Source organism: Polyergus mexicanus, unplaced genomic scaffold (assembly GCF_030449975.1).
Source record: "Polyergus mexicanus isolate NDT 795.1 unplaced genomic scaffold, iyPolMexi1.0 SCAF_14, whole genome shotgun sequence".
Taxonomy (NCBI): domain Eukaryota; kingdom Metazoa; phylum Arthropoda; class Insecta; order Hymenoptera; family Formicidae; genus Polyergus; species Polyergus mexicanus.
This window is the reverse complement of record NW_027223334.1, coordinates 895,923-917,919: the sequence shown is the minus strand read 5'-3', so window position 1 is coordinate 917,919 and position 21,997 is coordinate 895,923. Positions and strand designations below refer to the sequence as shown.

General features: G+C 31.1%; 5 protein-coding genes across 10 annotated transcripts in view; 3 read left to right on the top strand and 2 right to left on the bottom strand.

Annotated features, from left to right (window-relative positions):
- Window positions 1-5,914, top strand: part of LOC138939586 (broad-complex core protein isoforms 1/2/3/4/5) — a 35,189-nt gene extending 29,275 nt beyond the window's left edge. Inside the window, exon 6 of one of the 2 annotated variants that reach the window (XM_070307491.1) lies at window positions 5,886-5,914. In XM_070307491.1, the coding sequence (XP_070163592.1) occupies window positions 5,886-5,899 (14 nt within the window). In that variant the 3' untranslated portion in view covers window positions 5,900-5,914. Of the gene's footprint in view, window positions 1-4,339; window positions 5,141-5,885 lie in introns of those variants that run through there. The other variant, XM_070307489.1, reaches the window with a different exon arrangement.
- Nedd8 (Nedd8 ubiquitin like modifier) lies at window positions 5,409-7,083 on the bottom strand. Its single transcript, XM_070307494.1, has 4 exons — window positions 6,928-7,083; window positions 6,824-6,841; window positions 6,167-6,279; window positions 5,409-5,731 (listed from the first exon to the last, which is right to left on the bottom strand). Exons 1-4 carry the CDS (start codon window positions 6,943-6,945, stop codon window positions 5,629-5,631), a joined length of 252 nt encoding a protein of 83 aa, XP_070163595.1. The 5' UTR covers window positions 6,946-7,083; the 3' UTR covers window positions 5,409-5,628.
- E(y)2 (enhancer of yellow 2) lies at window positions 7,051-8,197 on the bottom strand. The gene is made up of 3 exons (XM_070307492.1): window positions 8,011-8,197; window positions 7,534-7,769; window positions 7,051-7,124 (listed from the first exon to the last, which is right to left on the bottom strand). The coding sequence occupies exons 1-3, from the start codon at window positions 8,058-8,060 to the stop codon at window positions 7,111-7,113; spliced, it is 300 nt and encodes a 99-aa protein (XP_070163593.1). The 5' UTR covers window positions 8,061-8,197; the 3' UTR covers window positions 7,051-7,110.
- A 250-nt stretch (window positions 8,198-8,447) lies between these two features.
- LOC138939420 (mitochondrial import inner membrane translocase subunit Tim21) lies at window positions 8,448-10,305 on the top strand. Of its 2 annotated transcripts, none has more exons than XM_070307188.1 (6): window positions 8,448-8,512; window positions 8,800-8,980; window positions 9,052-9,286; window positions 9,527-9,626; window positions 9,771-9,878; window positions 10,215-10,305. In XM_070307188.1, exons 2-5 carry the CDS (start codon window positions 8,803-8,805, stop codon window positions 9,840-9,842), a joined length of 585 nt encoding a protein of 194 aa, XP_070163289.1. In that variant the 5' UTR covers window positions 8,448-8,512; window positions 8,800-8,802; the 3' UTR covers window positions 9,843-9,878; window positions 10,215-10,305. The 2 variants fall into 2 exon arrangements, with proteins under 2 accessions (XP_070163289.1, XP_070163287.1); XM_070307186.1 differs by having other exon boundaries at window positions 9,701-9,878.
- Window positions 10,306-10,472: 167 nt separating this feature from the next.
- Window positions 10,473-21,818, top strand: Tg (transglutaminase). 4 transcript variants are annotated; one of them, XM_070307184.1, is made up of 12 exons: window positions 10,473-10,920; window positions 11,041-11,198; window positions 11,640-11,839; window positions 18,081-18,430; window positions 18,516-18,648; window positions 18,902-19,131; window positions 19,281-19,594; window positions 19,864-20,133; window positions 20,258-20,337; window positions 20,546-20,690; window positions 20,864-21,170; window positions 21,288-21,817. In XM_070307184.1, exons 3-12 carry the CDS (start codon window positions 11,728-11,730, stop codon window positions 21,594-21,596), a joined length of 2,250 nt encoding a protein of 749 aa, XP_070163285.1. In that variant the 5' UTR covers window positions 10,473-10,920; window positions 11,041-11,198; window positions 11,640-11,727; the 3' UTR covers window positions 21,597-21,817. The 4 variants fall into 4 exon arrangements, with proteins under 4 accessions (XP_070163285.1, XP_070163284.1, XP_070163286.1 ...); XM_070307183.1 differs by having other exon boundaries at window positions 11,006-11,198; XM_070307185.1 differs by lacking the exon at window positions 10,473-10,920 and having other exon boundaries at window positions 11,100-11,198; window positions 21,288-21,818.
- Window positions 21,819-21,997: the final 179 nt, after the last annotated feature.

Genomic DNA, 21,997 nt, shown 5'->3' with positions numbered 1-21,997 from the left:
ACGTTTACCTGTGCCATGTGCCGAATTTCTTTGCGAACGATTCTTGGACTCGGTGTATGCTTAGAAAGGTTTATTCGATCGACGACGTGGTCATTCGGGAATTATCCTGATCGATTCCGTCATTACATTAATCCTAATTTTGCGTAATTTACGCAAAGCAAGATCATCTTCTCTATAATTAAAAATTAAAAAAAAAATAATAATAATTGTAAAGACAAAGTTCTCTGACAGGATAGCATTGAACGAGATAGTGTAGTCCTCGATAATGAAATTTTTAAGCGTACATCGAGCCTCAGCTTCAGCTGTCGAGACAGCGCATAGACAGTGCCTTACACACAAATACCTGGTTTTACATTTTACGCATTGACTTATTCAGATATTTACCATAAACGAGAATATATATTTAGCGATGCGGAGCATCCGGAAAGTAGCCGTTAATTTTTTTACCGGCCTCGTGTAAACATTGTCTCTGTATGAAAGTGCGAAAGCAGTGTTTCTCTCAGTTTCTTTACCACGAAGAATCTCATATTTCAATCTTATGCTTAAGCAGAAACAAATTAAGTGTTGAGGATATAGATTTAAAAATCGATATTTATCAAACTCGCTATACTATATTAATTATTATATTTTTTTTTTCATTGCAATTTTGAATTTCTAATTTAAATTGTAATTTATTTCTTACTTATTTTGATTATACAAACGATGTAGAATCCATATTATAAATTTATATTTCAATTATTTAGCGTAATATACAATATATAGGAAATATTCGCAATAATTAAAAATTGCAAAATATTTATTTATTTTTAAGCGAAATTCTTTTTTTAATATGATATAATTCTACGCATAATATATCTAACAATAAGAGATTAATATATAATTTAACGTTAAGGAAACGCTGATTTTTCGCTCGTTTGCGAGCTGTGTCATACGTATCCAAAGACAGATCTGAATATAAGACGTCACCGTTACCGTTATTGTTGTTATTAAATAAGTAATCTACACATACAAAAGGGAGCGATTTCGCAAGCGGGGATACATTATTTTAGCGAGCGCATTCAAGAGTGTTATTGCAACAAGTAGTACAATAATCGCGAGTATGTATACGACGCATACGTGCGTACGTCCGCATTTCGTTTTGTTTTCAAGAGTGACATCGTCGCACTTTGCGCACCTGACTATTTATTCGTAGGCTTAAGTGATCGTAATTAATCATAATTATAGTTGTTGATAGCACGAGAATGTGCGCCACCGCACGTCTCTAGAACGAATGTCTCATTTTAACTCATTAAATGCCATTTAGATGCAGTTAATATCGCGTTTTTAACGTTTTTATCTGATATCTTTAGAGATCGCAAAACCGACGCTCGAGAAAAATATAGACTTATTCAGCAGCTATCAGGTGCTACTTTTACATGCGAATAAATGCCAAAATACAGCGAAAGACTGGAACGTTCGGATTGTAAGACGATGTAAAATGTCCTGAATCACATAACGAATTGTCAAGAATTGCATTGTAATATGTCCAGGCAGATTATTAGTTGTTGGAAATATTGTAATTAAAATGACCGCCCGATCTGTTCGTCGATAGAACAAGCGTATAAAAATAGAACTAAATTCTGCGCGAGATAATTTAAAAAAATTTTCTCGTATAAATATAATATTTCTTGCGCGATAATTTTCTTCTTATCTGCGTATTATATATTTTTTTATTACCTCCTGCGATTCAATTAAATTGATCAGCCAAATCCGAGTCCATCCGAGATGAGAAGGATTTAGAGCAAACAATACAGATAAAATGATGTAATTTTCGCGATAATGGTTGGCGCTTAATGGGTTAATATAATGTCACCGCCGTGAAAGAGTGTACAAGTATTTTTAGCCGTACGTGATTGTATATCGCGGCGAAACTGTATCAGGGATTCTCAAACTTTGCGAAATTAATTTTAATTCTATTAAAAAATGTTGCATTAATGCTTTCATTTTATATTTCCTTTGCAAAGAAATTATATAAGAAAATATTAATTTTTTATATGCAGAAGAGAGAGCTGTGCTCTCTATAAGTTGTCACGAAAGCTTCGTGTCGCGAAGCAATATTCTATCCTTACAGCGGTAAAAGAGAAAAATATAGGATAATAACAGAAAAATTAAAATACACACAAATACGTTCAAAACATATTTTTTTTTTAGAAATGAAAAGACTTCGCAACAAAATTTAAGCATCTCTGCAACAGATAAATCGCGATGTGTGTTTCAAAAGCAGGGAATTGTGCAGACTGGATGCACGAGAAAGATATGAAATATATAAAGAATCAAGACCAATGAATCTCGACGGAAAATCCTGAAGCGGAAAAGTGTCATAGTCTTGATACGATAAAGTGAGAATAAACGAAGATAAAAATAAGATCGATAAAAATAAAATTGCTCGGACATAGAACGAGATATGAGTTGCGAATTGCAGCGAAATGAAGGAGGAAATCTTTGTTCTTACAAGAAATATACGAAACTTGGTTCTGTCTGCATAGACGTGTTTGACGTTAAAGTTTTGATGCAAAGATTCAGGTAGTAGTATCTTAGAAAGAGAGTAATAATTATAGTATCTTAGAAGGAGAGACGTAACAGAATTTAGTACTGACGAAGAATATATAGATGTGGATAAACTTATTATACGGCAAATGAAAAATTTTACTTGTAAGTTTCTAGGAGTGATAAAGATATAGAGATATATCCTTGAAATCGGCCCATCCGAAATTTCGCGAAGTATCTAATATAATTTTTAATTATATATAAATCGCATACGTTAAAAATTGATGCATATATAATTAAATTTCGATGATCGAACAAAAACTTTGCGCTTGACACTTTCAGGAAAATTATTTTCCAATTGTCTTTATCGATCCTAGAAAATTATTGGCAGAATCTGCTTCCACATTCTGTATTTTGCGAAAAATCGAGGAAGCTGCCCTACAAAAATGCTGTTTAACCCTTCGAGATGTAGTTTTACCCTAAAGGTATACCATTTTGAAATCCCTGTTTGGAAGAAACTACCATACTGTTCAAACGAGTAATAACGAATTAGTCATCCGTCTTTTGGCTCGAATGGGTTAATCCTCTGTAGGAAGAAGATAGCGGATATGTGTAGTCGCAGTGGGTTTAGAAATTAACTATAAATATCTCTTCTCTCTCTCTCTCTCTATCTCTCATAAGACACCATTGTCGGTAGTTTGAAACATTGCGTTCTTTGTTCAGGTACGTGTTACGTTCGGAATCGTAATTGTGAGCTTGTAATTTAATTAAAGGTCGTGTAAGACTATACGCTTTCAGATGTTATCGCAGTAATGTAAATAAAAGAATTTCTGGTGGATATTTGTATCTTCGAAAATTGTTATTTTATAATTAGCATTATATTGTATTTTATTTCCAATGTGAGTTAATTGCTCTTATCATTAGAAGAATTGTAGTAAATTATTTTCACTATAAATTTTCCCTTACATTCTTCATTCATTGTTAGTTTTATCTATTTTAATGGTTTAATTTTAAATATATATTAATATAAAAATTTATCAGATTTTATTATAATTAAAATTTATAGTAGGAGCAATTAATCGTATTTTATGTCATCTTTCGAAAATTGTGCAGTTTGCCTTTGTCAAAAGAATTCATCGTGAATTCACAAGTCACAAGATAATGATGATCAGCCAGGACTTTAATGGAATCACATTGTAACAAGCAGGTAGTAGAAATTGCATTATATATATTCCGCACTTTGCATTATTATTTTAAAAGCGAACAAAACGAATTGCTAATGTACTTGCAAATGCACAATAAAATTTCGGAATGTATGACATTGAATGATGAAGCGAGATAATTCAGAAACAAAGCCAGCGTGTAATTAACTACTTATGCGGTAATGAGAGATGTATTGTCACATTTTTTGTTAATAAAAATAATTTAATGCTCGTGTAAACTAATGTCGCTCTTCGTAGCATTGATGTCTTTGTTGAGAGAAATAAATTAATATTTATCTCTTTTTCTCTGTATAATTTTAATATTTTTGAGGAAGGAACAGCTTTCCAATTTTTTCAATATATTATGATATTTTATCTACAATTTCTTTCAAGTAAAAGTTTTCACACTTGAAATTCATGAAGGAACAAGATTTCACCATCTATTCGTCAGAACTCTCTGCTTATCGATTATTGTAATTCTATATAATAGATACAAATATAAATATATTCCTCGAGATATCGCAAATTTACTAATATGTACTACAGTCTAATAGTCGGAATATCGTGTAGGCACAGAGCTCACTTAGGTAAATCGAGGACTGCATTTCTAGAGTCATTGAAGACGGCACCGACCAGAAGCAGCATTCATACGCCGACCTCGTATTGCGACAAGTGCGGCGTTACGTTTACGACGCAGCACGCTCTTCTGCGACACATCACTTCTAAACACGAGGAGTCGCCTAATTCCGCAGTCTACTGCAACATTTGCCAGCGCGTCTTCAAAACCAAATGGAGCCGGGCGACGCATAATAGCAGATACCACAGAAATTGACCTGAAAATCGCCAATTTCCGCACGAAATACGGCTGTAATGTTATATCATATATCGTAATAATCTTCCAGTATAATATCGGTAAATTGATAGCGATTCCATCAATAAGCACTTTGGTTTCACCTCTGTTTATAGAATATCTTGTTATTCTTGTTGTCGAAAGAATATCTCAAGTTGATATTCTCGCAAATATTCGTTTTACTTTAAGTTTTCATAACTTAAATTTTGATCCAGTTTACTCGAAAATAATTAATTTTGCGACTATTTATTTTTACCAATAATAATAAAATATACGTAAAATACAGAGGAAAAACGGCGGTATGTTGATGGAGAATTCTATTAAGATTATTTATTTATAAAGCGATAGATATAATTTTTAAATTATATAATTGTAAAGAGACTAGATATAAATGAGAAGAAAAAATAATAATAATTTACTACTAATTAATTTTTATTTAATGTGTTGAATATTTATTAAAATCATAGAAAGCAGTCTTATTCTGTAGAATTCAGATTGAGTCTGGCGCATCTCTTTTTTTTTATCAAATTTATATTTTCTGCCAAATTATTAAGTAAACATATCAATAAGAGAAATAAGTAATAGTTTTTTGTATACTTAATATTGATAATAGATTATATTATTTGAACATTACTAATGTTTTTTTCTTCTTTCTTTTAGCTTAAAATCATAAGTCACCGTTTGAAAATCACAATATTTCAAATTTAATAAAATAATTATAATGCATAATTTAAAGAATAATGGGAAAGTAACAAAGATCACATGTGTGTATTATTATTTTTTGTTACATGAGAAATTAATTTCTCTAAAATAGAAATACTTGTCATGTATATATTTTTACGATTAAATTATATTTTATTAAATATTTATTTAGATTATAAAGATCACACGTAGATTCTAAGTTATTCTATCATATATATATATATATATATATAGAATAACATAGATTCCTCTTTGAGCGCAGGTGCGTATACACCGGCGATGAACATGGTGTTTTTCGTTTTTCCTTCCTATTGATCTCACATTTATTAAATATCCTCTCATATTCGTTTATAAACGAGGAATGTATTTGCAGCCTCCTCTCAATGCAAGTACCAAATGTAATACCGAACCGCCCTGGACTTTATAATCTTGCGCGGTCTTTTCATCGTTCCTAATACAAAAATACAATAGTCATTAATCTTACAATATACTATTTGAAATTGTCGTTGATTGATTATATTTGAATAATTTTATATGTAAATCAAATTTTGTTTAATGTATAAAAATATTTATATAATTAATGACTTTTTTTTTTTTTTTTTTAGAAGAAAATGCTTAGTTAGAACAGGTAAGATTACACACATTTCATTTAACAAATCTGCCCAACTATAAAGCATATTTCGAGAGTATCATCAATATTGTCGTTAAAGGAACGGAAATGGAAGGACATCAAAGAGATGCAAAGTATGTATGTCAAAGGGCTTGAGAAAAGAGTCACGTTATTGTTGTGTCTGTTGTAACATCTCTATGAATTGCAAGCTACAGAAATTTGGTTCCGTGTAATAAAACTTATATGTAAAATCGTATATAATTTTAATATACATACATCTGTTTGCCAGAGAATATTAATCGCTGTTGCTGTGGTGGTATTCCTTCTTTCTCTTCCACTCTTTCTTTAATTCTCTCTACCTTGTCGGTAGGTTCTATATCTATTTCAATCTAAAAGAATTATGTCATTACTATTTACAAGTACACACATATTCATTTAATATAGTTACTTATTGAAATTGAATTTGCATACAAGATGTTTCTACTAAAAATAACAATGTTAAAAAAAAAATTAAAGTAAGATGCAATTCTCAGCGATTAAAACACAACATACACATAATTTTCTTTTCGGCTAACATAAATCAGGATTATCTCAATGTGATAAGATATTTAATTTTATTTTTATCCAGTTTTATAGCAATATTGTTATATTTTGTAAAAATAACAATGATATTGTAAATTAATCAATACTTTGATGTAAAATTTATAATAGATTCTAATTATGCCTGATATAAACTTATAAGATTTGTTTATTTATTAAAAGTATGACTTTCAAATTTCTACTTCTCAAAATATAATGATTTCAGGGAATAAACTTAGATGTGACAACAAGAAGTGTGAGTGACTCTTATATACAAGATTAATTTTAAATACTGATCACGCAGCAACTACGATCACTCGATTTTATAAAATCCTTTGATTTCGGGATACTTGCCTCTTTTCCAGTGAGGGTCTGAAACAAAATTAGAATTGATATTATAACAAACCGGCGTAACTTACGAAATGACATCCGACAACCTGTCGGACTATCATAATTACCTTTACTTTTATCAACATTTTTCAACTATCACTGCTTATGCTTAATTATCGCAGTTTTCAGTTATCACCGGCTGAAACTTGCCAATACTACAGAAAAATCGGCGTAAAATTCGACGATAAAGTGCGATTACTACCGAAGGAATAACAATAACCCCAACTGACCTAACCAAATTCCAAGTTGTGTCACGTGTCGCCGTCTATTGGTAACAAATGTTATTAATTAATAAAATTATATATATCTCTAAGTTTATTATACATTTTCTTCATTCACAAGTCTACATGTTAATGTAAAATTATGCCAAGTTTTTTTTATATATATTTTGATATAAAATAATACTTTATTTCCATTTTTATATTTCTTTAAAAGTATATAGCAATTAATTCTTTTAAATATATATATCACATTTTTTGAGAGTTTCTTGTAGTTATTTTCTTTTTATCTTAATAATAGTAATACATCAAACATTATAAGTTTTTCGTCAAGAAATTATACATATAATTTGTGAAAGATATTTATCACAACTTTTTTTTCCAACTGTATATCAGCATAATTATACCGATAAACAACTGTCCAAAGTTTAATAATGAATTGGATAAATTCTTAACGATCTGTCACAATCTTGAGTTTTTCCTCTTGGGCTATCAACTGATTCTTGATTTTCTGTAACAATTCCTTCTTCACAGAATCTGGTACTAGTGTGCGAGCTCTGGTTGTCACCGCAGATAGCAGTGTATCATAAGTGATGTCGTGACCATGTTCCTTTATCAATTCCTTCGAGATTAGTTTTACTTGATCTCGCCATCCACATTCGACCAATCTACGTCTTAATAATTCTTTTAGTCTAGAAATAAATTTTAAACATATTATATCTATCTACCTAGTTATTGGACAATATGATTGTATTCGTTTTAAAATTGAATCTGCTCAGAAATTATTTAAATAAAAATTTTAGCTATTTATCATAAAATAAAATTTATAAAACTAAAAGGATTCATTTTGCGAGAATTATTTAAATAATCTATTTTAATCGTGTAAGCAATGTGAAAAATGTAAACAATATAAGCAATTAATTTATATTTTACCCATCGCGATCCCCAACCATCACTAATCTCTGATGTAGTGCAGTCTTCATCAATATATAAATTTAATTATACAATCTGCTTTTCCTTTTTTTTTTTTTTATTCTGCGAATTATTTATTTTCCATTAATCTATTAAGTCAACAATTCAATGTTTCAATAGACCAGTAATTTTATCCTATCACCTTATATTATTCTGCTACTAGATTTCGATGTGCCATTTGGATGCGTTCGGAATTTCTACCTGTTGGGATAGTAACATTCAATCGGCCAATCAGGAAAAAGGAAATATTTGTTCTTTTTGTTCTGATTGGTCAATTGAATTTTACCCTACGAGCATTTTTGATCTCCCTTTTTACAACTTTAAGCCGGTATCTCATTTCTTAAATTTCACCAAAATACAAATTCGCTCTAGATAATCTTGACTCTTGACTTTGTACCGGCTGATAAGATGTAAATATACTTTTTATATGTTTTATTATAAACGATGTATAAATATATAAAAGGTATGCATTTTTTTTAAAGGTTATAATTCAAAGATTTACAACATGACTACTTTGTTCTAAGATTTTATTTTTAGATACTATTTTTCGTGATTAATATGTAAATTTTATTTTATTGTGACAAAAGTGTGGAAGGTTTATCAAACAATATAAACTTCTGAAAAATTTAATATAAATTTTATGAAATATTTTATTTTGTGTGTGTGTGTGTGTACATATATATACATATTTTAATTTATATTAATTACTATTGTAATATTTTAATATATATATATATATTAATTGTTTAGGATATGGCATCAATAATATTAAGTCGTATTTTCCAAAAAAGGTACTTAATCATACCAAGCACATCACATTGTCTTAATGTTATTCCTAAATACGATGTTTGGTATTCAACGAAGAAATCTGTAACTAACATTGAACCCAGTGAAACTGATACAAAGGTACAAGTTGGCACAGCAAAAATAGGTAGGTAAATTTCAGATGATTTATATTGTACATTATTATGTATTTTGCATATATTTTTTTTCTTTTTTCAGTTAAAGAAAACCTGAAATCTGCTGGACAACTAGGAATAATAATAAGTGGCATTGGAATTACAGCTTTCGTATTGTATACCTTATTTTCGGAATTATTCTCCAGTGAAAGTCCAGATGCCATTTATAGCAAAGCTCGGGTACGTTGCATGGAACATCCAAAACTTATAGATCTGCTTGGTGCTCCTATAAAATCTTATGGTGACGAAACAAATCGTAGACGCAGGAGACGTATCAGGTATGTTAAAATAATCTAAAATGTACATGAAATATGTAACTTTTTTGATTATTTATGAATATTTGAGGAATTTATTATAAATATTTCTTATATTTATAATCCCAGATGTATATATATATATATATATATATATATATATATATATATATATATATATATATATATAAAATACTTTAATATTTTTTAAAAATATAAATAAATTTTGGAGTAATATATATTTCCCCTATTTATTTTTTTCAGTCATATGTATTTCATTAAGGATGATATCAAATATATGAGACTGAAGTTTTATTTAGAAGGAACAAGACGACGTGGCACGGCATTTGTAGAAGTGAAGAAAGTAAGTTTACTAATAGTATTTGCAAAAATAATAATAATAAATATTTATGCATATACATCGAATTCTAATTACAGAATGAATCTGATAAATATGAATATTCATACCTATATGTTATGGTGAATCATTTTGGAATAATTGCAATAGAACCTGAACAGGATGTTGCTGATATGCAGCAAATTTGAGAATTTATATTGGGTTTTAGATGATTTAATATAAGAGAGAGATAATTGATAATATAATATATTGAGATATGTAAATAATATTTTGTATTATTAAACACATATAATGTAATTTTATATAAGATTGTAGCTTTTTTATATAATTTTTTTTATACTTAAATCGTTCTATTTATTTATTTTGTATTTCAAAGTTTAATTTTTTAATTTGCTTTGTTAGTGGAATAATAGAAAACTGCTAAATGTTGATTAATCATTGTTTCTTAAGATATAAAAATCAATTCTCTTTTGATTCTTTTTAAATAAAGCTGCAATTGTTTAATATATTTTTCATATATTTTGATTCTTTTTCACAATCTTATATTTTTTATAAGTATAATACAATATTCTTATATATACTTTCTTTCGTTAGTGTGTGGAAAATCATTTATTTTGGGAATTTACATCATTTTACATTTCTACCCTAATCTTGAACTCGATGATGACGAAAGAAAGACTCACACAAAAGTATATCACGGACGTTTTTCCTACGGAAACGGAACTGAGTTGCGAAATTCGGAGAACAAATTCTTGTGTAGCGTGTTACGTGAACGCTAAAAATATATATTATTCTCGCTATCATTTACTCATGCCGATGCGCGAGTCTACGTACGCGTAGCAGCATATATGTGCACGTTATCAGACGTCAATAATTATTAATTATATATATATATATATATATATATATATATATATATATAATAACATTAAATAATATTATATAATAGTACTATTTGTCCTCTTCTCACATTATTATACAATTATGTCACTTAAATCATTACGCATATATTGTATACACACGCGTGAAAATGTTTCCAAAAAAAATAAAGAGGTTTACGTTTAAATTTTCTAGATTTATCTGTATGAGAATCATAGGTATATACTTCTGGAGAGAAGATACTTATATGTATTTGTAATGTTTTATAAACAATTTGAATACGAAAAGTAAAAAATATTCCAGCTAAAAGTAATCGAGTAATGACTCGATTGCTTTTTTGATCATTAACGAATGAGTACAGCATCCACTGCAGAGAGGCGTGTCCTGCAATTCTGTCGTGATATGTACAACGTTTATTAAGGTATGCGATGATATAAAGTGCCCACGTTAGCGTGTATTCGCATTTCATTATACTGTTAGTTGTCTTTCCTAAAACTTAATCGAAGGTTGGCGGGATATGCTATCGTTTTCTTCACTGCAGCTGATTCTTATACTGACAGTCGTCTGACAACCGGCACGGAGACTGTAACGAGTTATTCCAATCATCTCGCACACACGCGTTAGAAATGTGCATAGTGACGTGATATGTGCAAAGTTATTTGTGAAAGAAAAATACTTCAGATTGTGTTTTGCATACAGGTACGCAGTTATCAATTTATTTTAAAGATATTATATATGTAATTATGAAAAAGTATTCACATTTATTCGATAAAGAATTAAAAACTAATATTTACAGTTCGACAATTCTTGAAAATTTTATATATTTATTCGTTGCAAATATATGAAAGAGAGATCATTTATCACTTTTGAAAGTATTATGCGAATAATCTTTATATGAATTTTTAGTAAATTTTAATATCACATTTATGGGTCATTTACATTTTGTTTTAAGCAATTTTCACTGTTCCTTGATTAAATATACTTGAGATTTAATTATTGTATCAAGATTTATATCTTTCTTCAGTTGTTCAAGAATCAATTTTGATAGCGATCTTTTATGTATATTTTATATTAATTAATAAAATTAACAAGAAAAGTCGAAGATTTAAAAAATGATAAATTAATAAACATACATTTTAGGTATGATTCATATGCATGTGAATCGAGGGACGGCGTAGAAGATATAACTTTTATACGGATAACATCTGCATCCCTTTCGGTTATTACAATGATGAAAAAGTATTGTCCTTGTTCGTGTCTTTCTGGATTTAGGGCCGTGTTCAGGCCTCAACATATCAGATCTTTGCAGACGCCACGACCGCCTTCGACCACTGCCCCCGGTAAGTTAATCCTGCGTTAAAAGGATTGCTAATTGTTAATTAAATGCACTGACAATTAAAATAAAGGTATCAAAAAAATTTTATGTATGGTACATTGAAAAAAATAATAATCAAATGTAATGCAATGTATAAATGATATAATAAATGAATAGTATTTGTGTGTTAAAGTAAACGCCGTGTAATATATTATGGCACATATTGCATTATATTTGTATACTGAATAAATTCTAATTATAACGCTATTATTAATATTGATTAAAAGTTTGAGAGAGAAGTAACTTTTCGAATAGATTATGTTCCTTAATATTTTTCCGAGGCGAGCGCAGCTAAATATTTTTGCGAGATTACGATATTATCTGCATATCTAACGAAAGTTTAGATTGCGTTAAGAGAAAAATTAAAAATTACAAGAGAGATAAGAATATTGTTTTACTTGTTTTCCCGTTCAAAATAGTTCTTGTGTGCTTGTTTCTACGTTTTGCTACATGGGTTGATAGATTTTTGTAAAATTTCGATATTTTTTCGATCTTTCTCATCCGCATTATCGAAATGAGACATTTGCGGATATCAAAGAGAAGTAATTACATTTATTGTACATTTATAATTATTTATACTTCATTAATTTATACATAATCGGTGTAAATTATTAAAGCACAAAAACAATCATTGTTATACCATTAGACATCACTGAATGAAATAAGAATTTTCATGAGCGATATCAAAATCTGCGATTGAGTGAAACTTGATAAAGAAGGGTACATCCCGAGATATATTTTGCCCTGACACGTAGTCATCATTGACCCCTTTGAGGACGGACCGCAGAGACAGAACGAAAATCAATTAATAAAAAGACGAGGAGATAAGAGGCTAACGTCTGCGCCGGCATGAATCATGAGCGTGTAAAATAATGCGGTCCGTATTGCACGCCTAAATGTAAATCGTGATGGAGGCACGTGCTCTACCGAGACAATATAGCAAATAATATTTAGTGAAAGCTTTTGATTTTCTCATCAAAATCGGACGATCATGAACTATCATGAGACGCACAAACACGATTTTAATTTTTCGCTTCTGTGAATTTTACTTAAAAAATTCTCTCTCTCTCTCTCTCGAGGATATTGTTTGTTAATTGATACTTTGTGAAATTGCTGATATGTGAATTTTTCAAACAGATTTTTAAACCAGTTTTGAAATTGTTTTGTAAATTTGTACAATAGATGTTAGCGGATAGTAGCGGATTATATATGATAATTATTATTAAATGTAGATTAAATCAGGAGATTTGATTGTTTGAACACGCGAGTAAAGGATCAAATATCCGAGATGTCCAGTTAAGAAGCAAACTGCTTTTCTAGTATACTTTAAACTAAAATCTTTAAACCTATTTTCAGAATATCGGTCAGGGATAAGATGCTGCGTTCCATAGGTTTTGTGATACGACACGTGCTAAGAAAACGTGCATTCAATTGACGATTTTTGGTATAATGAAAAATACGACAGACATCTACTATTGTATTGTATGTAACATATGATGTCATTATCATTATTTTGAAAAAATTGCATAGTTTTTTTTAATTCGAGTCGGTGATGATTTTATTATCGCGATATGAAGTTAAAAGGCGATTGATGAGATGAACATTAGCATACGTAGGCGCCAAGATTTTTATCCGTTTATCATTCGTAGCCTCGAATCAAATATCGTTAATTTGGTGATGATGTTCTATTACGTAATACTGACTTCAAATCAATAAAAAGATGTAACATTGAAAAATAAAACAAATCGTAGTAGAGGCAGCTGTATATTATATTTTTCAGTCTAAACTTTCAATTATTTGTTTAAACTTGAATTAAATCTATAGAAAACTTAAGAAATTCAATAATATAAATAATTTTGCGAGGAATATAAAAAGTACTTGAAAGGATTGTGTTCTCTCGTGTTCTTGACAGAGAGTGCTTGTATTTTGACAAGCGGTCAAACGATTAGTAAATAAACATAGATTCGATCGATGTAACGCGCAATTTATTCCTCGTTTAAGCACACTCGAGATTTATCGTTCTTCGATTAAGAAAATATATACTCGAGCAGATGGGAAGGCAGCTTCCGCCTCTCTGCGAGATGCCGACCTTCATTAAACGGCATCACCGTGCAAATTATGTATATTTGAAACGGTTGTATTATTCATTAGGTGTATCTTGTATCTGTGTATGCAATTGTATCCGTGATTGTATTTGTTGTTTTATCTTGCAAATACCATTTATCAATCGCCATAGATATATACGTACGGAGTCTGTTAATTCTTTTAAGAAAGATGCGCGTGTATGCATTAATCAATTAGACGTAAAAAAAAAAACAATATCTTCGCATCCTTTGTTAAAGAGAGACATTTTTTATGAGTCAGAATTTTTTCTATGGTCAGATCTCGAATTTATATTAACGAATATATTTATTTATGCTATCGTGAATGAAAGTGAAATTACGCAAGAGGCGCCGGCATGATGCCATGATCGCTAAACGATGACATCATGTATAAGCTCATGTCATTATCGGCACTTTTAACTCGAATTATTTAAATTAATCTGAGAAGATCTGCTTTCTCATTCAATAATTAAAAAATTATTTTTTAATAAATATAATTTATATTATTTTAACACAAACGAGAATTTAAGAAGCTTTCTCTCATGGATCGCATGCTGAGTGACAGATTAGTCACGAGTTTTGCGCCGACTCGTGCTTTCGTGATTATTCGTTCGAGAATTTCAATCGGGGATTCTCCTCATTAAGTCACTCGTTTTCAGATAACTTATTCCGTTGACTCACTTACTTCTGTATAAATAGCACGACATGTAGCATACAAGCTACACTGGACTTTTGCTTCTCGACGCGGATTTATTAATACTAGTAAAAGACGGCGCTTTTCTGATGTCAGATAATTAAGATGTCCTGATATGTATCTCAAGTTCAACAAGTTGTTCGTGAACGAGCATCTTGATCACGTATGCCTTAGATATGCAAGATATACTTCCAATAAGAATAATAATTGCATCTCCTGGATGACATACACATATCAACATATATACGCATATAAATACGTATATATGTACGCATTATAAAAGAATGCATTAAACGTTCTCTTAATTATTCGAGCGTTTTACGTTTGTTGTGTTGAAAAAATACAATTTGCAATATAAAATAGTATTTTAGATATTAACAGATAAAATAGAACTTCATATTTTTCTCTTAGTTTCAAATTAATTTCATTTTAATACAGCTACGCGATATTGAAAATTAAACGCGAAACAAGTTCTTATTAATTTCCCCCCCCCCCCCACAAAAGAAACCAATCTTAAATTAATCGAAGGATTAATCGATGGCGAGCAATAAACGCGAATGATGTCAGTCCAAAGCATTCTTATACTTGGCCGAGTTCTCGTCGTTATTTTTGTTCGGAAACACAATACTTACGCACACGTCTGTGATACTAATCTCATTATTGAGTCATTTGAATATCATCATTTTCATATTAAAACTGACGAAATAAGCGAATTACAATGACAATTGGAGGGCGAACAATTTTTATTTGCGAATCCAATAATAAGACGAGTAATTCGCATAATCACTGTCTTGTTGTTTAAATCGCATCTTAAAATAAGTACGTTTTAAATAGAGTCTGATGAAATAACATGATAATTGTTGTCGGGAAATCGATGATTAATAATAGAGCAATTATAATATTTCTATGTTAGCAAATGTAAGAAATAATTTATAAGAATCGATCTTAATTATATCGCGTTGTGTTTTTATCATTTCGTTACATGCTTTGCGAATTGAGTGTATCTACATGTAATTTTCTAGAGCAATTATTTTGTTTCATAAAAAAAACTATATAAAAACTGCAATTTTCATGCAACGCATATTTTAATTTTCGGTATAAAGCATTCTGCAAAAAATGTAATTCAATCTTTTACTATATAAACATTATTAAAATGCATTTTACTGCGTTTATCTTTAATTGGTTTCTAGTTTTTTTTTTTTTTTTTTTAATGATAATACATTAATCGTCAATTTATGTCTTAAGCAACGCCTTCGAATCAATTTATGCAGGTAAAAGTGGGTGACGCCGATCAATTGCTTACAATGACAATGTATGAGCGCGAGAAATAATGTATACGCACGTTGAAATCATGCATAACAAGAACGGCACTTCTTCAAATTATATGTGATTGTCGCAGATCGCTTTCTGACTAATACGGAGCACACCTTGTCCTTCCGTAAATGGTGAAACTTGATTTCTGCGCCTGACCTGAATTCCCAAATCGATTGGCTATCGTTTTCACTCATATATATTAAATTGTATCTCATTAACCAGAAATGATAATTACAAATTGATGATGATAAAGCGATTTCTTTTCTTGTATATGTTCCTCAATGTATATACGAACTGATATACAAGAATAGATATATAAACTCTAAGATATTTTTTATCTATGATATATTTCAGGATATTGTAATACAAGTTTTAATCACTATTTATATACTGTGACAATTTAATTACACGAAAAATCTTGCTCGACTACAATTTTATAATAATCGGTTAAAATGTAAAGGAAGCGGTGTTTGTGTTATTATTAAAAAATCTGCGTGCAATTCGGGGTAGTAATCGATCTTTCTCTGATCATTAATCATCGATGCCGTTCTGATTTGCGGAATTTTCTAATCTAAGGGGATTGTGCAGATCTTATCCAATAGTAGGTAATCCTTTTTACATTATCTAATTGGTTGTAATGACTCTTTCAATAACGATTATAGGCTTACGTTATTAAATTGATCCGTAGGTGCAAAATCTTTAAATTACAAAACGTTATTCACGTATTTCTGTAGGCGTAACTAATTTTCGTAGTCTTGTTTGTCGACATCTTAAATGGATACTTGCGATAATTTCGATTTGCGATCATATGGAAACATTTAGAAATTTATAAATAAAATAGTTAAATATTTGTGGAGTTTAAATCATATATATATTAAAATTTTGAAATTTATAAAATAAAAGGAAACTTGAATTGTTAATTATTATAATATTTGAAATTATTATATAAATATAGCCGTTACATTGTGGAGGGATATCATTACTTTGGCATTTGTAATTTACGTAAGGGGTATATTACAAATATATTCCTGGACTACTTATGAGAATAATGAACGCCAAGAATGATGTATTATTATTTTTATGACATATATTTTTTGATATTAATTTTGTTTTCCTTGAGCAACCTGATTACAATATTTTCAAAATCTTAAATTTGTCAAATAAAAAAATGTCACTTGTTACTGTTGCCCGAATTTAATATTTCATTAAAATATATAAAAATTCTATAAAAATTGAATTCGTTGAATTTAAATTTTCGAGGCTCTTAAAATTTTTTAACTAAATATTCTTTAGTTTATTATAAAATTCAAGGGAAACTTTCATCGAAATTTATAATAATCGATTGCAATTATACATCGCCGATTAATTTATGAGAATGAAAAGTGGGTGATTCTCTCTCTCCCTCTCGCTCTTTTATTGACGCGGGTGTCACCGATGACGCCATGTATGGTTGCACCCGGCATTGCAGCACGTTAGTCCTTGAAATTGCTCCTAGAACGCACTAGCCTAGGTTACATATTTTTCCTTCTTCTTTGTCATCGGCAAAGCTCCTCAGTCTGTTGGCGAACTTGCGTTCGGTGCGTTTCTCATCTATGTATCCAGCCTTTCGTTCGCATCCGCAGCCGGTGCGGCCGGTGCTCCCGGACCGCCGTGGGATGTTTTATAGATTCTACGATCGCTACCGGATATTCAACGATCGGCGTATCCGACCGTTTCCGTTTAGATTTTATTGTGAGTTTTGCGCGAAGAATTAGAAGCAATATAATCGTATAAAGAAAAAAAAATGGCATTTAAATTACAAAGACGCACTTGTCAGTTTTGTTATATATATATTTAACTAATACATTTAGTTTAGAAGAGAGAATTAAATTGTCAGCATCATAAATCGTCTAACAAAAAGAAAAAAAAATGAATTAATCATTAATCACTGAAGAAGCTTTTTTATAAATCGACTAAAGACATAATCTTATTCCAAGATTTTTACAGATATTCATGATTTAATTATTATTTGATATTGCTATTTCCATTGGAATAGAAAACTCTTCCTTCTCCCTATTGTATTACAGCTTTTATTATTTAAAAAATGTTGTTTATAGGGGAAGATTTTGGCGTTCCAGTATTGACAGTTCATAATGTAGATCCTTGCATTGAAGAGAACGGCGAGAATCATCGGACATCCAGATACGAGCTGATGACCCGTAGCGATGATAGAGCGAGGCTAATTGTCAGACGTGGTCAGGAATTTTATCTGCATCTCAGCCTATCTCGAGATTATATTTCTTCCATCGATGGGATTTCTATCGTCTTTACTCTGGACGGTATCGAAAGGCCGCAATATGGACACGGGACACTGGTGGCAACCGCTCTGCTCAATCATGGAGAGATTTCCGAATCTGCTTGGCAGACCACCATTGACGCTAGAGGACAAAATTTTTTAAGGATAAAGGCAAGTCGGAAGCTCGTAGTTTAATATATGTATATACGAAATTTAAAAAAAAAAAACATCTCGTTAACGAAAGCTTTTCTTTTAGGTTGTACCATCCGCAAATGCGATTATAGGCAAATGGAAAATGGAGATCGATACTAAGAACAAGGAAACTGAAGGAGCTGTCAGTTACACGATGGATCACCCATTTTATTTAATTTGTAATCCATGGCGCGAAGGTATCTGTTCGCAAATATCTTAATCTCTCTTGTTTTTCAACAGAATATTAAGCAATATATCGCGCAAGTTTTCGAAGTTTTATGTTATTGCTTTAGTATACAACATGGAGAGAAATGTCTCTTAATTCTATAGAAAATTATAGATTACGGAAGAAAAAAAAAAATAATTTCTATTATATCAAGAAGCTAAGGATTGAAAAATTTCAAGATATTGGCAATCTCGAATTTTGCGTAAAATATATTTTCTCTTTAGACGACGTGGTTTACTTGGAGAATGAGGATGAACGTCAGGAGTACGTACTGGCGGAGGATGGTTTAATTTGGCGCGGAAATCGTAATCGTTTGCGACCTACCGTGTGGAGGTACGCGCAATTCGAGCGAGATATTTTGGATAGTGCTTTGCACCTGATGAATCAAGTCGGCAAGGTTCGAGTTTCCGGCAGAAACGATCCCGTTGTCATAACGCGTTGCTTATCCGCCGCGGTAAATTTATATTATCTCTCCTATTGAACTGTATTTTGAAAAATAATTTTTGAAGCATATATTCTCTCTTTTTCCTTCGAAAATATGAGCAAAGTTGCGAGAAAATAGAATTTTTAGATTGTCCTTCGTAAATGCCATCGATTTCTTAGGTGAATTCCCCCGATGACAATGGGGCAGTAATGGGAAATTGGTCGGATGATTACGAGGGTGGTACACCACCTACGAGGTGGATGGGCTCGCAAAAAATACTCCAGGAATATTATAAAACGAAGAAACCGGTCAAGTACGGACAGTGCTGGGTCTTCTCCGGCGTTTTGGCGACAGTTTGTCGCACCCTCGGTATACCCTGTCGAGTAGTGACTAATTACTCGAGCGCTCATGATACTCAGAGCAGTCTGACCGTAGACTATTTTGTGAATGATGAGGGCAAGATCATGGAGGAGCTTAACAGCGATTCGATATGGTAATCTGAAAAAAAAAAAAAAGAAGACGGTCAACTTTTAATTATAAATCATAAACAAAAGTGTGTGAAAATAGGTCTAATTAAAATAAAAATAAAACATATACGAAGAGCGATTAATTTTATCAATCAGTATATAATCAGCGTAATTAGCGTAATATCGATATATGATTATGATGATATTAAAATTCAAAATTTAAAAGCTTAATAAAATTAAAGAAGTAGATTTATTTAAGATATCCGAATATTTTTCTTTTCTTTTATCCTAAAAGGAACTTCCACGTCTGGAACGAGGTATGGATGAAACGATTGGACTTGTCGCCAGATTGTTCGGGATGGCAAGCGATCGATGCCACTCCTCAGGAATTGAGCGAAGGAGCGTATCGTTGTGGACCAGCCTCCGTGACCGCCGTGAAGAAGGGCGAAGTTCTACGTCCCTACGATAACGCGTTCCTCTTTGCCGAGGTAAATGCTGACAAGGTTTTCTGGCGTTACAACGGACCTACACAGCCCTTAAAACTAATTCGCAAAGATATGTACGGGTACGTGCAAAATATATTTTATTTACATTATCAATATAGGTATGTCACTTGTCTTCGATTATTGAGCCGATAATTAGCCTAATTAAATTGAATAATCTGATACGATGCTGTTTTTTTGTTATAGCATTGGCCAATTGATTAGCACGAAAGCGGTTGGAAAGTGGACGAGGGAGGACATCACGCACACTTACAAATATCCAGAAAGTAAGTAGATTTTTAATAGAAAATTGTGCAATGGAAAGGAATGTCATATTCCTTAATCAAAGAATAATTTATTAGTTATAACTTTTTAATACTACAGCGCAAAAAGATGTATTGATTTTATTCTAATTCTAAAATATTAATACATTGATATGATGCGCATCTAGTTGGCTACTAATACGAATTGTCTAAGAATCATGTCTCATAATAGGTTCTGATGAAGAACGTGCTGCCATGCTGAAGGCGCTGCGTCAAAGCGAGTCTTTATTTAGCCGTTATTATCTCAACGAGGAGTTCAACGACGTCATGTTCACTTTTGAACTGCGCGATGATATCATAATCGGACAGCCATTCAGGTACTTAGTCGCAATATTTTCAAAATAATGTAGCATAACTTGTATTGTAAAATTCTTCAAATTCTGCAATCTTCTCTCTACAATTTTATTTTAGAGGACTATCTTTTTTTTTTTAAGGCTTTATTTTATTGAGTATAACATTTATTCAGAACCTTGTCTTTATTCTTTGATAGCGTTGTACTATTGATTAAAAATCGAAATTCGACGATGGAATATCGCGTGTCCGTAATTCTGAGAGTGGAGACTGTCTTGTATACCGGTCGGGTGGGTGAACCGGTGAAGAGATTGCACGTAGATAGATTAGTCCGACCAGGAGTGCTCGAGGAAATTCGCATGGACGTTTCTTGGGAGGAATACGGACCAAGATTGTTAGATCAATGCGCCTTCAATATCGCCTGTCTTGCTACCGTGAAGGACACGAACTTCGAGTACTTCGCGCAGGATGACTTTCGCGTCAGGAAACCCGACATTAAAATCACGGTAATTATTAGATTATACATTGTATTATCGAAAGTCTTGTCGATGAAAAAAGTAAGATTAAGAAGGACAGAAAATTAATTCGACAATTGATGACATATATTTAATTTCGTGATTTAGTTGCATAGTGATGCAATCGTGGGTCAGAGTCTTAACGCCTCGGCCAAGTTTCGCAATCCACTACCAATTCCTTTGAGGAAGGGTACGTTCCTTATCGAAGGACCTGGTCTGGACGAGCAGTTGAAGTTGAAACTATCAGAGTTCGTCGAGGTGGACGCGGACGCAGAATGTACCTTCTCCATGATACCGAAGTTAGAAGGACGTGCCAGGATAGCGGCAAAATTTTATTCGAAGGAATTAGAGGATGTTGATGGACATTCGAATAATTTTATAGTCAAACCAGCAAAAATAGTCAGTGATTATGAGTGATTGCGACATTTTCGAAGATACTTTATTTCTCAAAGATAATAATTTAACACGTTGTTTTTATATTTTTACATGATTTATATATATATTAATTGCGTAATAATAATTTTCCAGTGAATACGATAGAAAAAGTATTAATTTATGCAGAATAGTGGAAGTGTAAAATTAATCACATTTTTTGAATTGTGTAAGTATATATCCGAATTTGATAAAAAAAAAAAAAAAAAAAAAAAAACGGAAAGGATCGTAGAGAAAACACGTTTTTAGAAAATTTTTCTTTTAACTAAATAAGTATATTATTATTTAAGTAAAACATTTATCTCAAATCATGTAAAAATCAAACTAATAATAAGAGAAACATAAAGTGTGTGCTCATTTCTTGATTATAACTCAACTGCAAAAAG

Excerpts from the sequence above, each read along its gene's own strand:
- Nedd8 (XM_070307494.1), bottom strand. Across the intron at positions 5,732-6,166 it reads ATATTCTCTGGCAAACAGAT|GAACGATGAAAAGACCGCGC; the intron begins GTATGTATATTA and ends TTTTTGTATTAG.
- Tg (XM_070307182.1), top strand. The coding sequence starts at position 17,577 with ATGTATCCAGCCTTTCGTTCGCATCCGCAGCCGGTGCGGCCGGTGCTC. Across the intron at positions 17,716-18,080 it reads GTTTCCGTTTAGATTTTATT|GGGAAGATTTTGGCGTTCCA; the intron begins GTGAGTTTTGCG and ends TGTTGTTTATAG. Across the intron at positions 18,649-18,901 it reads TTGTAATCCATGGCGCGAAG|ACGACGTGGTTTACTTGGAG; the intron begins GTATCTGTTCGC and ends TTTTCTCTTTAG.
- LOC138939420 (XM_070307186.1), top strand. The coding sequence starts at position 8,803 with ATGGCATCAATAATATTAAGTCGTATTTTCCAAAAAAGGTACTTAATC. Across the intron at positions 8,981-9,051 it reads AGTTGGCACAGCAAAAATAG|TTAAAGAAAACCTGAAATCT; the intron begins GTAGGTAAATTT and ends TTCTTTTTTCAG. Across the intron at positions 9,287-9,526 it reads AGACGCAGGAGACGTATCAG|TCATATGTATTTCATTAAGG; the intron begins GTATGTTAAAAT and ends TATTTTTTTCAG.